General features: G+C 56.3%; 1 protein-coding gene across 1 annotated transcript in view; it reads right to left on the minus strand.

Moving 5' to 3' along the window:
* The window catches only part of NFIX (nuclear factor I/X (CCAAT-binding transcription factor)), an 80,926-nt gene that overhangs the window by 17,323 nt on the left and 47,804 nt on the right, over positions 1 to 15,799 (minus strand). The window contains exons 3-9 of the mRNA XM_011994890.1: positions 14,477 to 14,539; positions 14,103 to 14,177; positions 13,581 to 13,701; positions 11,968 to 12,104; positions 8,911 to 9,033; positions 5,871 to 6,046; positions 231 to 378 (exon numbers count right to left, since the gene is read on the minus strand). Of these exons, the coding sequence (XP_011850280.1) occupies positions 231 to 378; positions 5,871 to 6,046; positions 8,911 to 9,033; positions 11,968 to 12,104; positions 13,581 to 13,701; positions 14,103 to 14,177; positions 14,477 to 14,539 (843 nt within the window). The remainder of the gene's footprint in view (positions 1 to 230; positions 379 to 5,870; positions 6,047 to 8,910; positions 9,034 to 11,967; positions 12,105 to 13,580; positions 13,702 to 14,102; positions 14,178 to 14,476; positions 14,540 to 15,799) is intronic.

The following is a 15,799-nucleotide window of genomic DNA, read 5'->3' on the forward strand; positions in this document are numbered from 1 at the left end:
GGGCCCCGGCTGGGAGCAGCGGGCAGGGGGCTCGTGGGGTGCTGGCTGGTGCAACTGAGGCCCGGGAGGGAGGCTGTGGTTGGAGGGCTCGGCTCTGCTCTTATCCATGGTGCTCTGGGTTGAGGGGCTTTGGTGGTGGGGAGGGGGAAGGCTTTTCTTTTTGCAGTGGAGACTGTTTGGACGGGCCGGGGACGCTGGGCGTTGTGGTTTCGGTTTCATCGTCCACTTACAAGGTGATGGAGGAGTCAAGGCGGCGCCGTCTGGGGCAGTGCTGGTGGATTTGGAATCAGGCATAGGAAGGGGCACAGGTCTGGCCACTGGAGGCGGCGGCGGTAGCAAAAATGACCCCGGGACTTTGCCCTGGCCGCTACCGTTGGGCTGCGAACAACATAAATAGAGTGACGCATGAAGGCACATCACACACAGACACACGCTCCCCTGCGCGGCCGCGCCAGCTCGCTCCTGAGAGCGGGCGCTCCCGGTGGAAGATCCAGGATCGGGTCCTCTCCTCCAGGGCACGGGATGGGTGAGGGTGTAAGGCCTCTATTTGGTCTCTCAGGTGTTTCTCTTTTTTTTTTTTTTTGGTCCTCTTTTGAAGTTGTGGGAGGGAGGGAGGGGTGTTCGACGGGTGGTTTGTTACTTCCTAGGGAAAATGTTTTAGGTACCAAAATGTGCCACCTAGCAAATATGTGCAGCTGCACCTAGAACTTTCACACTCCTGAAGACCATCTCCTACAGCAGGAAAGATGAGCGCGCTCACCCTGCTCCCCCGGTTCCCCAAAGCACATGCCCGCCTCCCTCTGAGGGCTGTCAGGCTGAGCCAGTTCACCCAACCAAGGACGGCAGTCCTGCCAGCACCCACCCCATAACATGTCCTCAGGAAGCCACCAGAAGTTGGGGAGCTCGTCCTCGGCTCCAGCAGCCTGGGTCCTCACTGCCTGTGGGTGGTAGGGCGCTGACCTGTTCTCTCAAGAATGGCCAGGGAAGAAAATCCGTCGCTGCCAACTCTACTGCCCGTGAGGTTCTTCAGGAGGACTTCCCTGTAGGACGCCCTCAGACACCATGGATGCTCGGCCGCCAGGATGCATTCCTTGTCCTTTATGCCCTCATTTGCTTCTAACTGGATTTTCTCCTCCAGGCCCCGTGCATGGCCTTGCGTGGGTTGGCCTTCTGGCTTCAGGACACATAGGTGCCAAAGGACAGACAGAGGTGCCCCTGCCTCTCCCAGGCAGGTTCCCTGGAGAGACCTCCCTGGAGGTTTGGGCACACACCTCCTGCTGCTCTGAACAGGACCCTGATGACCACTGAGGCGTGGGCTCAGGAAGGCCTGGCCTGTGCTTTTCATCCTAAACTGGCAACTCTCCTGTGGGATAGAGTTCCGCCCTTCTGGGCACCCAGACTCGAGACCCAGAGAGGATCCTGTGTACTCCTCCTCCTATCGGTGAGCAAGCCCCGAGGAGCCCATCCCCTTGATGTCTCCAGCCAGTGCCTCCTTCTGTCCTCACTGATTTCAGCTGGACGATGACAATGAGCTGGTATGTGGGGCTCCCCTGTGCTGAAACTGTGGTTATCAGCTCAGGACCCTCAATGTCCAGCCCTGGACCAGGTGCGTTAGTTCTGTTGCATAACTCCCGACCCATCCCAGAAAGCATCCGTTCTCACCCAGGGGTAATTCTGTCCCCCTCAAGGAGACACTGGCAATGTGTGGAGACACTTTCAGTTGTCACAACAAAGGGGTTGGAGGGGCTGGGTAGAGGCCAGGATGCTACTCGACATCCTGCAGTGCACAGGACAGCCCCCACAAAAAAGGACCATCAGTCCAAGCATTAATAGGCCACCCTGGAAAGCCTTGACACAAAGGACGCTCTATTCTCCCTATTTCACAACTGAGGAAACTGAGGCTCTGGGCCATTAAATGGTTTATCCTAAGTCACCCAGCTGCAATTGGCCAGACCTGGAATTCACATCCATGTCTGTGTGACTCCAGGGATGATGCTAGGATTCTTTCCAGCAGGCTCATCAATCCTCTCCCCAAAATCCACATCAGCTGAGGTTTCTCCAGTCTTCTGGAACCTTCCACGGCCCCAGCTACACCCAACATGAAGTCCAATCTCCTCAGTTGGGCATTCAAGGCCCCCACGGGGGACGCCTCTACCGGTCCACCCCCTACCGCCCCTTTGCACTTCCCATTCCAAACTAACTGGGGTTTCCAGAACACAGGCCGAGCAGGCAGGACTGCACGCTGGCTTGCTGTGGAGCTCTCTGTATGAAGAACTATTTCCCACACCCTTCAAGGCCTGCTCAAAGAACCCTGTCCCCTCTGTGGGGACCAGCCAGATCCCCTGAATCACAACCTATCTTTCTCTGCCCTGTTCCTCTAGGACATTCTTGATCTCGCTGAAACCTTCAGAACAGGCCACCCCCTCAATCCCTGCCAGCTCCCCAATGATTCGGCAGAAGCATGCAGTACCCAAGTACCACAAAGCATGTGGGATCGACTTGTCCTTCCTGTTGCACTTTAAAGTCACGGAAGCCCAGGCTGGCCTATGCAGCGCCCCCTTCTGAACTCTGGCTTCTCTGCCCACTGTTTTTTTTTTACCACTATGACCAGCATCTAGGTCTGACATATTGTCCCTCTAAATGGTTCCTTTGACCCGTTCCTGCCCACTCCAAGGATGACAACTCTCAGTGGCCCTGACAAAAGCAAACAGTGGCTGCTGGTCCCCATATGTGTCCTGGGCTGGAGAACTTTTGTGCGGGTATTGTTTTGGAAAGGGACCCTCAGTTCCAGGTAACAGTGCAGGTCAGAGCGCGGAGGTTTGCAGCTCTGCAGAGAAAGGTGATGCGACGCCTCCCCTCATCTCCATGCCTTCCTAGAAGGAGGGAATGGGATGGTCTGATCACAGCCTCACTCCTCCTCTCCAGGTGTCCTGAGCTCACGCTCCCCGGGGGCTGGGACACAGAGGCCTTCCAAGCAACCCCAAGGCGGCCTCTGCCTTCCTCCAGCTTCAGAGCCTGTCTCCCCCAGGAGTATCTAAATTGTTAATCCCACCTGATAATGCTAATCCCTGCCTGATAGGGCCAGACATTGAAACCTGCTGATTTACAATATTCAGTTTCTAGATGTAAATTCCAACCAGGCTGGCATGTCTCAGCTCTGATTGGGGTACAGTTGAGGTTTTAAAAACCTCAAGGTCTTGTGACCGTGTAGTGCCTTAAAATCTCATGAGTTAGGAGCTAGAAGGAGCCGGAAGCTGGTATAGCGCCTCACTTTTTTTTTTTTTTTTGAGATGGCGTCTCACTCTGTCGCCCAGGCTGGAGTGCGATGGCGTAATCTTGGCTCACTGCAATCTCCGCCTCCCAGGTTCAAGCGATTCTCCTGCCTCAGCCTCCCAAGTAGCTGGGACTACAGGCACACACAGTCACATCCGGCTAATTTTTTGTGGTTTAGTAGAGAGGAGTTTTACCGTGTTGCCCAGACTGGTCTCGAACTCCTGAGCTCAGGCAATCATCTGCCTGCCTCACCCTCCCAAAGTGCTAGGATTACAGGTGTGAGCCACTGCGCCCAGCCTAAAATTCTTCTATGCAGACATTTTCCTGCAAAACTGATCTGTGACTTCTGATTCTCAAGGAGGTTAGAAACAGCATCAGCATCACCTATGAAGTTAGGAAAAATGCTAATTCTCAGTCCCCATCCCAGACCTGCTGAATCAGTTGCTCTGGGGGTGAGACACAGCCATCTGTGCATTAGCCAGGGCTCTAGTTGACTCTCGCGCATGCCAAGTCTGAGAAGCACTGCTTAACAGTGGCTGTAGTGCAAGCACAGCTGGGCATTGCCACTCCCTGCCCACTGGATCAGTGGTGGAGCCGGGCCCTCTGGCTCTCTGCAGCTATGCATCAGCCTTTTGTGTAGCACAGTGCTGTCTCTAGCCTCCTCCCAGAAGCCAGGGGTGGGCCCCATCAAGCAGGCTCCTCACTGAGCCCCCTCTCCCTCTCTTCAGTAGGACAGGCCACACAAGGAAACTAAGAGGTTGCTCCCCAGCTGGGCCACACTCCTTGCTTAATCAAGGTGCCTGTTTGCAGTTCCTGTCTGCAGTGTTTTGTTGTCCATGGTCTGCTCGGAGCAAGTGCCTGCCTCAGGAAGAGAAACTTCTAGGCAAAATGAGTCCTCTGTCTTTTTTAAAAACTATGGCTCTATATCAGAGTCCTCAATCTTGAACAGTCAAGTCAAGGGAAATGCTCAGGACCTAGCCCTCAGGACCAGAGGCTCAGAATGGCCAGAGGACTAAATGACCCACTTTCTCAAGGGTTCTATGGTTAGGTTTGGCTGCTTGGCCTAACCTGGTCTCTAGGCCAGCCTCAATTTGACTCCAAATCCTGGCTGCCTTGGTAGTTGAGAAAGCAGGTAAGTTAATGTTCCAGGCCTCTCTGCCACATATCCCAGACCCCAGGCCCCTTGGGGGCTAGGCATAGGCTGATAGCTCCCCTTGAACTCTGCTGGTATCTCTGATGCAAGCACAGCAGCTGTCAGAGGTCAGGTCTGCTCTTCCCTCCATGACCCTAAAAGTGGACAGAGCTTGTCCAGAGAGGTGGGCGAAGCTACCAGTACACTAAGGAGCTGCAGAGTCAGCCAAGAGAAATCCTTGAAGGGCAAAGGGGGAAGGAAGATGAGGAGGAAAGCAGCAGGAGGGGAACAGGAGGGAGGGAAGAGGACTGGCTTCCCTTACGGACAGAGCAAGAAGGCGGAGCCACAGCCCCGCCGCATATCAACACACCAGCACTTAGCAAATGCTCACTCTGCCAGAGCACACCAAGGCAGCATGGGGCTGGTGGCAGCAGGCAGCCACTGGTGTGGACTTCTGGGATGCCTTTCCCCACCACAGCCCTTTGAGCATCCTCCCTGCCTGACCTCTCACAGCAGGCTTCCAGGCTGGGAGGGCTGGCTACAGAGGAGCTGGAGCTTCTCCTATTACAGCATGCTGCTGAGGCTCTGGACTTTTCCCAGAGGTCTAGAAACCTCCACATTCCAACCAGGGACCACTGTCCCACTGAAGGGTCATCTCTGGCCCACCACTCCTGGGATCATTCTTTCGCTGAGCAACCCTGAGTTTCTGCTCCTCAGTGACAGAGAAGGGCTCCGGGGGGAGCCAGTGTGTCTCCCAGGGCTGAGGAGCAGCAGGGTTTCACTCTAGAACCGGGACCGTCCCGGGAAACCTTTGTTAAAAGTCTTGCCAACAGTGGTCTCATTGGCAGCTATGTGGATCGGGGCTTTCCCTTGACACAGTGCTCGTCACTAGGGATAGTCTTGCCCTCCTGGGCACATTGAAATCTGGAGACTTTTTTTTTATTATCAAGACTGGGGAGAAGGAGGTGTTCCTGGCATCTAGCAGGTGGAGGCCAGGGATATTGCTCAACATCCTACAGTGCACAGGATGGTCTCACACAATAGTGAATAAACAGCCCCAAATGTCAACAGTGCTGATACTGGGGAAACCCTGGTCTAGAATCTAGCAAATCCTTGCAGTTCCAAAGTTTAAGAGGAGTGCTGGGAGGTCGGAGCCCAGATCTGAGTTGGATCATGAGTTCACTCCTGCTGAGGGGGCAAGGACCATGGGAAGGGCAAGGAGCCTGAGCAAAGGGGCCCAGATGCTGCCCCCACCTCTCCAGACCATGATAGACAGGCCCTGGCATAATACACAGACCCCCGCCCCCAGACCCAGAAAATCGAGGCGTTTGGTACTACCGGCTCCCTGCTGCTCCAGCCCCAGGCGGGCTCCTGGCTTTTGGGCCCTCTCCCTGTGAGCCCTGAGACAGACAGATAGATGTGGAGATGAGGCTGTAGCTGGGCTCCTGGGGCCCTCTGGACTCACCTGTCCGGTGGCCTGGCCCGAGCCATCCGAGCACACAAACTGCACAAACTCCTTCAGTGAGTCCTGCCCGTGGTGGTGGTGGTAGCGGATGGTCGGGTGCGTGAAATACGGGCTCGACTGCTGGATGATGGACGTGGAGGGGAAGTGCAGGGCTGACGCTGTGGCCCGGGGGCTCCCTGCATGCACGTGGGCAGGGAAAAAAGGGCGTCAGGGCCAAGGAGGCAGCCAGTGGGAGGGACAGGAGAGGAGGGGAGCTGCAGGTCAGAGGGCTGAGGGTCCTGAGGATCCTGAGCAGGTGAGGCAGCCGCCACAGGCACAAAAGTTAAGGCAGCACAAAAAAAGTCAGTCATCAGTTTTAATGCAATATAAATAAATAATAAAATCGGCAAACTAGGGTCCAAAGGCCAGTCATTTGTTTTTGTAAGTAAAGTTTGATCACAACCAGCGCTGGGAGATTAGGATGAGGCAAATGAGGCAGGGTAGGATCTTGTCTTTATTTTATTTGGCTTTTTTAAAAAGTATTATTATTATTTGAGACAGGGTCTCACTCTGTGCAGTGGCACAAACACGGATCACTGCAAGCGATCCTCCCGGGCTCATGCAGTCCTCCCGCCTCAGCCCCCCAAGTAACCAGCACTACAGGTGCATGCCACCATGCCTGGCAGATTTTTGCATTTTTTTTTCTAGAGATGAGATTTTGCCATATTGCCCTGGCTAATCTCAAACTCCTGGGCTCAAGTGATTCGCCTGCCTTGGCCTACCAACATGTTGGGATTACAGGCATGAGCCACTGTGCTCAGTCTAAATTTTTTTTTTTTTTTTGAGATGGAGTCTTGCTTTGTCATCCAGGCTGGAGTGCAGTGGCGTGGTCTCGGCTCACTGCAAGCACCTGCCACTATGCCCTGCTAATTTTTTGTATTTTTAGTAGAAACGGGGTTTCACCGTGTTAGCCAGGATGGTCTCGATCTCTTGACCTCATGATCCGCCCACCTCGGCCTCCCAAAATGCTGGGATTATAGGCGTGAGCCACCGCACCCGGCCAAGATTTTTCAAATAGAAACGGGATCTCGCCCTGTCATCCAGGCTGGAGTGCAGTGGCGTGATCACAGCTTACTGCAGCCTCGAACTCCTGGCCTCAAGCAGTCTTCCTGCCTTGGCCTCCCAAAGCATAGGGATTACAAGCATAAGCCACTGTGCCCAGCCTCAACATTTTAAATCATTTTAAACAAAGACATGGCTGAGTGCTGTGGCTCATACCTGTAATCCCAGTGCTTTGGGAGGCCAAGGTGGGAGGATCACTTGATCCAGGAGTTGGAGGTCAGCCTGAGAAATATAGCAAGACCCCGTCTCTACAACAAACATTTAAAAATTAGCCAGGGTGGCACACAGGAGGGATCACTTGAGTCTGGGAGTTCAAGGCTTCAGTGAGCTATAATCGTACCACTGCATTCAGCCTGAGTAATAGAGCAGGAAACTGTCTTAAACAAAACAAAACAAAACAAAAACAACAACAAAAAAACACCTAGTATGTGCTCATCATACCCTTTTTTCTGCAAAGTTTGGATTTTAAAAACATGTTCCATTAAAATATTATTTATCTTGATGACTGAGTTGATACTTGCTGACACTCTGCACCTAAGGTGAGTGCCTCACTAGTCCTGCCTAATTCAGGCCCTGGGCGGGAGACTGGGTGGTGGACAAGAGGAGGCAGAGGGTTCCCTGGGGCTCTGGATGAAGACAAAGCCAGCGTCTGCTCAGGATGGCCATCTGACATATGCACACACATCTCCTGAGTGCGAGCTGGTGTGCACCCAGCCACCGCCACCTAGGCGGTGTTCTCATGTGCTCAGCCCCATCACTCTCACACACGTGTCCTCACATACGCGTTCTTGCACACACAATTGCCAACCCAGACCAGGCCCCAGCTCTTCCCCCTCCCGTCTGTTTCCAATCAGCTTGCTCTTGCTCTCGGTTTCATTAGGGGGCTGAGGAAACTTGGCTTCTCTCTGGAGTTCATAAAAGCTGAGTTGGAGCCGGAGGAGCCAGGCCTGCGCCCTCCTGCTGCCTGTGCAGAGGGCCTGGGCTCCCCGCCCCCACCTTGCGGCCACCACACCCTGCCCCAGCACCGGTTGCCTCTGGGCTCCCAGCCAGGAGGCCCCAAGGAGGAAGCCAGGAGATAAACCTCCTCGTTTTCTGTGTCCTACATACAAGCCCAGGAGATGGCAGGCGGACACAGGGCCATGTCCAGAAAAAGTCCAGGCCTCTTGCTGCCAGGTGGGTGCCCAGAGAGGGAAGAAGAAAGGGAAGGAGTGACAGGGCTGAGGTCTCAGCTCCCACAGCCTCCTGCCTGATCCTATCTCCTCAGGGCGACCTAGGTGTTCTCATTCTGAGCACCTTCTCAGCTGGGACACTGAAGTCAGACCGCAGCCGCACGGCAGTGGGCAGTTCCTTTTCCTGGAGAGCAGCCCAGGTACCACCTGCTCCCTAAACCCAGCCCTTCCTTTCTAGAAAGTGGCAGGGAGGCCCAGACAAGGGAGCTACTTGCCGCAGGAGCCTGGGCTCCTTAGGAGTACTCTTCTCCATCCAGGCCCCACACCAACCGGGGCTCACGCTGGGAAATAACCAGAGCCCGGGCTTAGCCAGGAGCTAAGAGAGAGGAGCCAGCAGGAGGGCAGGGGAGAAGGCTGTGACTTCCCGCCCATAGTTGGCAGGACAAAAGGAGAACTGGGCCAGAGTTGGGGAGGCCTCGGGACAGGCTTGTGTTGTATGTAGCACCCACGCACGCGAGGAATGAGAAGAAGTGGGAGGTTGCTCAGGAGCCAGGTGGACAGCCCAGGGGCCCAGCCTGGTCCTCCATGGGGTGCCACGTGAAGTAGGGGCCGGTTCCCATGCCCACCACATGGTGCTGCCGCACCACATCCTACTCGGAGAGCTTGGGGCTGTCACTCGGGGTCAGCCCTGGCCCCTTCACCTGGCCAGCTGCCCCTAGACACTCAGCCACCTCCCCAACTGCCCCCCTCCGGGGCCCCCCATTTCTCACCTGGTCTGACTCCAGCAAGCACAGGCAGCGGGTGGTGGGTGAAAGCCATGCGCGGGGAGCTGCCCTGAGAGGAGAGGGCACTGCAGAAGTCCAGCTTTCCTGACTTCTTTAGAGAAGCCGGGCCTGGGGGGAGGAAGCAGCAACACAGGGCAGATTTAGCTGGGCTGGGGTGGGCGCAGGGAAGGCGGGAAGCCAGCAGCTTGCTCCTTCTTTCCTCAGCCCCTCCCCACCGCCCCTTCCTCTACTGTGCTCCCTCCTGCTGCTCCTTGCCCAGTCCCAGGCCTTGTTCTGGGCCTGGTTCCGAGGCCCTGTGTGTAGGCCAGCCAAGGGGTGCTTCTGACCAGAGAGGAAAACGAGGCCCCTGAGTAATGTGGGGTGGTGTGTGCCAGGCAGGGGGTGAGCAAGGGGCCCAGCCTGTGCCCTGGCAAGCAGGTAATGAAGTGAAAGGGTGGGATGCAGGACCGACATTGGGAAAGGAGTGCAGGAGGAACCCCAGGGCGCCAGCTTGAGAGCCGGGAAGGGGTAAGTTTGGGAGAGACAGGCTGGGGTCTATGCCATGGTGCCCTGGGCAATGGGAGATTCTGGTGGGAAGAAGCCAGGGCCCCGTTTAGGGAAGGGAACACACAGCCATGAGCCCTCAGGAGGGACACAATGCTCAACGAGACAGCAGGGACAGGGGCCAGAGGACCTGGAGAGTCCTCGGGCTGCTCAGGCCTAGCCGGGCTGTGGAGGCAGAGCCAGAGGGGAGAGGACTCCCCCAGCCAGGGGACCCAGAAACTCAGCTACCACAAGATGGGTAATTTCAGGGCTCTGCCCTTCTTCTGGTGCCAGAGGTGTGGGTGGCATTCAGCATGAAACAAGGGCACAGAGAACACCTTGTTTGAAGTCTGTCTTTAGAAATTCATCTCTGCCCAGTGGCCACAGCATCCAAATGACAAAGCAGGGTCCCCAGGGGGCCAGGTTCTTCCATCTTGGGCTGAGCTTTAAGGTTGTACCCAGGTTGGGGGGGATACAGTAGAGTTGGGGCAGATCTCTAGAGCTACCATCCTTGGGGGACAAATCGAGTCAGTTTGAGTGAGGGGTGGAGGGGCTGCAGAACAGAGAAATAAAGAGCCATCTTAACTGCAGAGGGAAGGGACGGGGGAAGGGCGAACTCCCAGCCGCCAGCAGAGGTGTTATCTGGCAGCAGCTGTGTGCCACCTGATAGCTGGCACGTGGGGAGGGGGAAGCATCCTACCAGCTGTGCACAGCTGTCCCCACGGCCGCACAGTGCCTCCCCAGCTGTTCACTGTCCTGCAGCTGGGCTGCTTAATTGGCGATTTGTCACAGCCCAGGGAAACAACACACAGCGGGGTGAGGGGGAAAGGGAGCTGGGGGTGCTGCAGAAGGATGTTGGGGGGCCGTGCGTGGCAGGACTGCCAGAAGGAGCAGAAATGCAGAAATGGCAGGCACAAAAGCAAACAGCCAAGGAGAGAGCAGGAGCCAGGAAGAGGGGGGCTCCTCAGGAACTAGGTCTGGGCAGAGGAGCCCAGGAGCCCTTGCCTCGGGAGCCAGCTGCAGACACAGCTCTCTATGCACCCCAGGGGCAGTCCTTGCAGAAGGGATCACCTACTGAAGCCCTGGCCAGGGACCCAGGATGTAGCCCAAGAGTCTCCCGGGCCTTCTCAACTCCTCTCCGCCTCTCAAGGCTCCCCTAGGGAAGCATGTGGCCCATGCTGGCCCAAGTCCCTGCCTGCCACGAGGAGACCCTGGGAGGGACCCCAGAGTCACACAAGGAAGCCTTCTCACAGAGGCCAGCCTCTGCTGGCCGTCTAGAGGATCTCCAGCCTACTCCCTCAGCCTGAGGCCTGGAGGCAAGCCCTCCTTTTCTCCTCCCAGGAGGAAGAGAAGCTGCTGGAACTTGCATTTGTTCTGGGGCAGCAGAAAAGCAGGAGTGCCTCCCAGCCCCATCCCGCTCCACCCCAGCCTCTGCCTGCCCACTTGGCCCTTCCCAGTAGGGGCATATCTGGAAACCATCACATCAAAGAAACCATCACACAAAGGTCAGAACCTCATCTTCTGGAGGAGGAGAATGATGCTCAGGGCCCAGGCCTGTCCAGAGCAGACATGCCCTGTGTACAACCCACACGCATGAGTCTGCACTCCCAGGCCCTGTCACACCCACAGTGAGGATAAACACAGGCTGTACCACTGGCACATCAGCGGGGGGCTCCTGCAGCCAGCCTCCTCACACACGTGTGCTCATGCACATGTACACACACACGCACGTGTTACATGCTCTCTTCCAGAGTCCTCTCCAGGTCTGTCTGCACCCTCAGTCAAGAACAGAGGTGAAGGGGGGTGGGTTCAACAGGAAGAGGAGTCCTAGAGGGGACTGGGAATGTCTGAGCTGGCTGCTTCTGTACTCTCTCCCCTTCGCTAGCTTCCCTGCCTGGCCTCAAAAGGACTCTGCTCATTCTTCACTAGACTCTGAGCCTCTCTCTGTAAAGCTGGGCCCTTGAGACCAGTGGTTCTCATCCTGGGAGGACTCTGTCCCACAAGGGGACGTTTGACAATGTCTGGAGGCATTTTTGGTCATCAAAACTGGGGGTGGTTTTGTTGCTGGCATCTTGTAGGTGGAGGCCAGGGATGCTGCTAAACATCCTGCCATGCACAGAACAATCCCCCTACACAGAATGATGAGCCCCCAGATGTCATGAGTGCCCAGGGTGTCAAACTGCTTTAAACCATGAGGCCACAGGGTGGGGCAACCTCTCTAGAGAAATAGCAGGAGGGGCTGCGGCCATCCCACTGTGGGGTACCAGAGGCTTAGCAGTCCCTCTGCTTCCCACCGCCATACCACGGGCTCTACTGCTGACTCTGACAGCATCCCTCCTCGCCTCCACTCCCTTCTTTCAGCCTGCTCTGCCCTCCCTGGAAGATCAGGAGGCAAGAAAACAGATGGGTAATGCCCCCCGACAGGGGGACAACTGGTGGGAGGCTCACCAGGTAAACTGAGAGGGGGATAAAAAGGCTCTGGGCTTCCCTTGCTCTGCTCAGGATCCCCCGCACCCATACCTGCATCCACATCGTTGGGCCACCCGCTAGACTGGCTGCTGCCAGCTGCTGGGGAACGGCCTGTCCCGGGATAGAACACGTCGTCGACTGGGCTCTCCATCTCGCTGTCATCGATGGACTTGGGGCGCTTGGTGGTGCTGGGGAAGGAAGACAGGGTCAGATGGGCCAAGGATGGGCCGAGGCTCCAGGGAGTGACCAATTGTCCAGGCTAAAGAACTGCGCATGGATGGCCCTCTACGTGGGAAGTGGTGCCGGCTGACAGCAGCATTTCTGGGCACTCACTGCGTGCCCAACCCCAAGATCAGCCCTAGGGCCCCTCAAGCCATCAGCTCCAACCTGCTCCTCTTCCTCAAGCCCCTTCCTGATCTGTGATGCCATGGTCCTCCAAGCTGCCCACATCAGAGAAGTTGGCAAAACCCTCAGCTGCCTCCTGTATCCCACCTATGATTTCCCAGCAGCCCGCAGGGCTAGGGTGAGGTGAATGAGGTACTCGCAGGGACAAAAATGCCATAAACTCAGTTATCAATATAAATAATATTTTAGTCCCTTTTTTTTTTTTTTTTTTTGAGATGCAGTCTCGCTCTGTCACTCAGAGTGGAGCACAGTGGCGTGATCTCTGCAAGCTCACTGCAAGCTCCGCCTCCCGGGTTCACAACATTCTCCTGCCTCAGCCTCCCCAATAGCTGGGACTACAGGTGCCCGCCACCATGCCCGGCTAATTTTTTGTATTTTTTAGTAGAGAAGGGGTTTCACCGTGTTAGCCAGGATGGCCTCGATCTCCTGACCTTGTGATCCGCCCAACTCGGCCTCCCAAAGTGCTGGGATTACAGGTGCGAGCCACTGTGCCTGGCCTAGTCCCATATTTTTAAAAAATCAAAATGAATGCCAAAAATCTCACAATTAATATAAACACCCATGTTTAAAAAAAAAAAAAAAGCAGGGTGGACCATGCCCAGCACAACTTGCCCTGGTCAGAACCCACATCCCTGCTTCGCAAGCAGCTCCCTCCCTCTCCATGCCACCCCACCCTCCAGACCCTCCCCCACTCCAGCCTTTCCAATGGCCTCCTAACTGGCTATCAGTCCCGCCCACACACACTGCTGCTGGAGAGAGCTTTCTGGAACACATACCCTCAGCATCCCCTGCTTAAAACCCCTCAGGGGTCCCCACTACCCAGCGATGAAGTCTAAATGTCTTCTTCTGGCCTCCAAAGCCCTCTGTGGGGTGGTCCCACCAGCCTATGTGGGCTGAACTGGGATAGAGGCTACCCTCTTCTCTGGAACATTTTCCCCAGACCTCCCAACCTCCTCTGTGTCTGGGCTCAAATGTCACCTTCCCAAGACAGAGACCTTCTTGGACTCCCATTTCCAGGCAGAGCTATATCTTGTGTGAGTTTGTGTCCCCAGGGCTGCGTGCTTCATGACAGCACAAAGCAGGAGCTCAGGGGGTGACTGCGCATGGTGGACTCTAAAGTGTTAGAGCCAGTGCCCTCAATGAGAGGTGACATTCTGAAGCACCGCAGCCTCGGTGACATAGCTGACTACAGCCACTGGGAGGGCCCTGGCCCTGGGGGAAGTGGAGAGAAGATGGAAAGGCAGGACCACTGGGCTCACCTGGTGGAAGGAGGGGAGGTGATGGACCGCCGCCCCAGGGTCACCTGGTTGATGTTGTAGTAGCTGGGACTCTCCAGGTCCGCCAGCGAGAAGTTGGGCCCTGATGCTGTTGCAACAGGAGCTAGGAAGAATGAGAGGGTGATGAGGTTTGGAGATGCGGGGAGGCCTGATGGGGTCTGTTTTGTTGTCATGAACGGCTTCCCAGAAGCCCAGAGTGGGGCCAGGAGATGGGAGAAAGTGGGCCATCTGGGCTGCTAAGGAACCTCCTCCCAGCTAGGGGGTCACAGGAGAAGAGCCTTTGGTTGTGACTTTTTCTTTTTCCTTCAAAGCAATGGAGACTAGAGACAGGCCTCTCTGGAAGACTCTGTTGTACCCAGCCCAGCACCAGTGGGGCCGAAAGTGTCCCAGAAAGCATCTGTCCCCATCCACCTGCCCTAAGACCCCATTAGGAGGACATCCCATGAGGTCCTACCTCCTCATTTTCAATCCCCATCCCTGGCCTGGAAGGAAGGACTCACTTACTCTGTGATACTCTCACCAGCTCCGTCACATTCCAGACCCCGGAAGTCACAAAACAGTCCTGGAAACTTAAGTGCCCTGAAGAGGGGAAAGGATGAGTGAGTCAAGACAAGGCCAGAAGGGGGCTGCCTGGCTATTTCCAAAGATCTTCCCCACTGTTGACTGTCCCTCCCAAGTCCCGTTTCCAGCTCCAGGCTGGCCTTCAGGTCTACACTGAGATGCTCCAGGTGTGCCCCCATCCCCTCAGGCAGGCTAAGCTCAGTCAAGGGACAGCTGAATGAAGGGGAAGAAGTGAGGGTGGCCAGGGCAGCCAGGGTAGGGGAAGGAAGTGGAGGGGCATGAAGGACAACGCAGCTGGGCAGGTTGGGGGCACTGACCGTTGGGCAGTGGTTTGATGTCCGCATCTCCTTGCTGGTTTGAACTATCTGATTGTCCGGATTCTGCAGGAGACACAAAGGGGAGGATGTGTCAGGAGCAAAGTTCTCCATAAGCACCAGCCAAGCACTGGCCCCTCCAGCCTGGTGCAAGAGCAGGGAGGGCCCAGCCCGGCCACAGAAACCTTCACCCCACTCTCTCCCTAAACCAGCCCCAGGAGGCTCAGGGAGACCCAAAGCAGGGAAGGAAAGATAGGCCCAATGCAGGTTTCTCAGCCTCAGCACTGATGACATTTGGGCTGGATTGCTCTCTGTGGTGGGGAACACCCTGTACACTGTAGGGTATCTGAGCAGCATCCCTGGCCTCCACCCACTAGATGACAGTAGCACCCCAGTTGTGACAACCCAAACTGTCCCGAGACATTGTCCACTGTGCCCTTAAGGGCAAAGCCACCCTCAGGTAAGAAGCACCGGCCAAGAGTCCGGAGCAAGGAGGGTCCCAAGAGAGAAGTCAGAGACTCTCTCTCTCCACAGTGGGGACAGACCCAAGGGTCCCCCATCCCCCACCCAGCTTCAGCTCCCAGAGGAGCATCCCCTTCCCTAACTTGGTTAATTGAAGCCATTCCTGTCTGCCTGCGCCTCCCCCACCTCACCTTTATGCTCACAGGCAGTGCCTGGCAACCCAGAGGGGGGAGGTTTGCCTTGACGCTGTCGCCCGCTCTGTGCCAGCCTGTCTGGGCTGTCTCATGCCCCGGTGCCACAGCTGCTCAGAGGGAGCCCCGAGACAAGGGCTCATTGTGCAGTGGGAGCTCACAGAGGACTGGGGGCAGGGTGGAGTGTGTGTGTGAATATTTTGCTGAGCTTGGGAAAGCCCCCCACCCCCGTCCCCCTGGTCCTCAAAGCTTTGTGTGCCAGGGGCGCAACGGGGACCTCCAGAATGCCTGCCTGGGCATGACAGCTGGCGAGAGGGTGGTGGAGGGGGGCCAGGCAGGTTGTGGGGCAGGAGGAAGCCAGGCATTTGGTGAAGAATCAGCTGCTCACAGGGGGACCACATGGGGGTGACATCTGAAAACCTTGCCTTGGTATTGGCCAGGACTTTGCCCAACTTTAAAGAGCATTCCTGCCTCCTGGGTCTTGCCACCACCCTGATTCAACCTGCTTGCCCCCACCATAAAGGAGGTTCCCAAAAGGTGACATCACCCCTAGGGTTGGGGTGAGGGACCCAATCAGTCACTCAGGAGGCAAGGAACAGAGCTGGGTGCTAGGGCTGGACGACAGGATGCAGCCCACCTGGGTGGCACCCCTGCTTGCAGCATGAGGGCCCCA

Source organism: Mandrillus leucophaeus, unplaced genomic scaffold, assembly GCF_000951045.1.
Source record: "Mandrillus leucophaeus isolate KB7577 unplaced genomic scaffold, Mleu.le_1.0 Scaffold463, whole genome shotgun sequence".
NCBI classification, from domain to species: Eukaryota; Metazoa; Chordata; class Mammalia; order Primates; family Cercopithecidae; genus Mandrillus; species Mandrillus leucophaeus.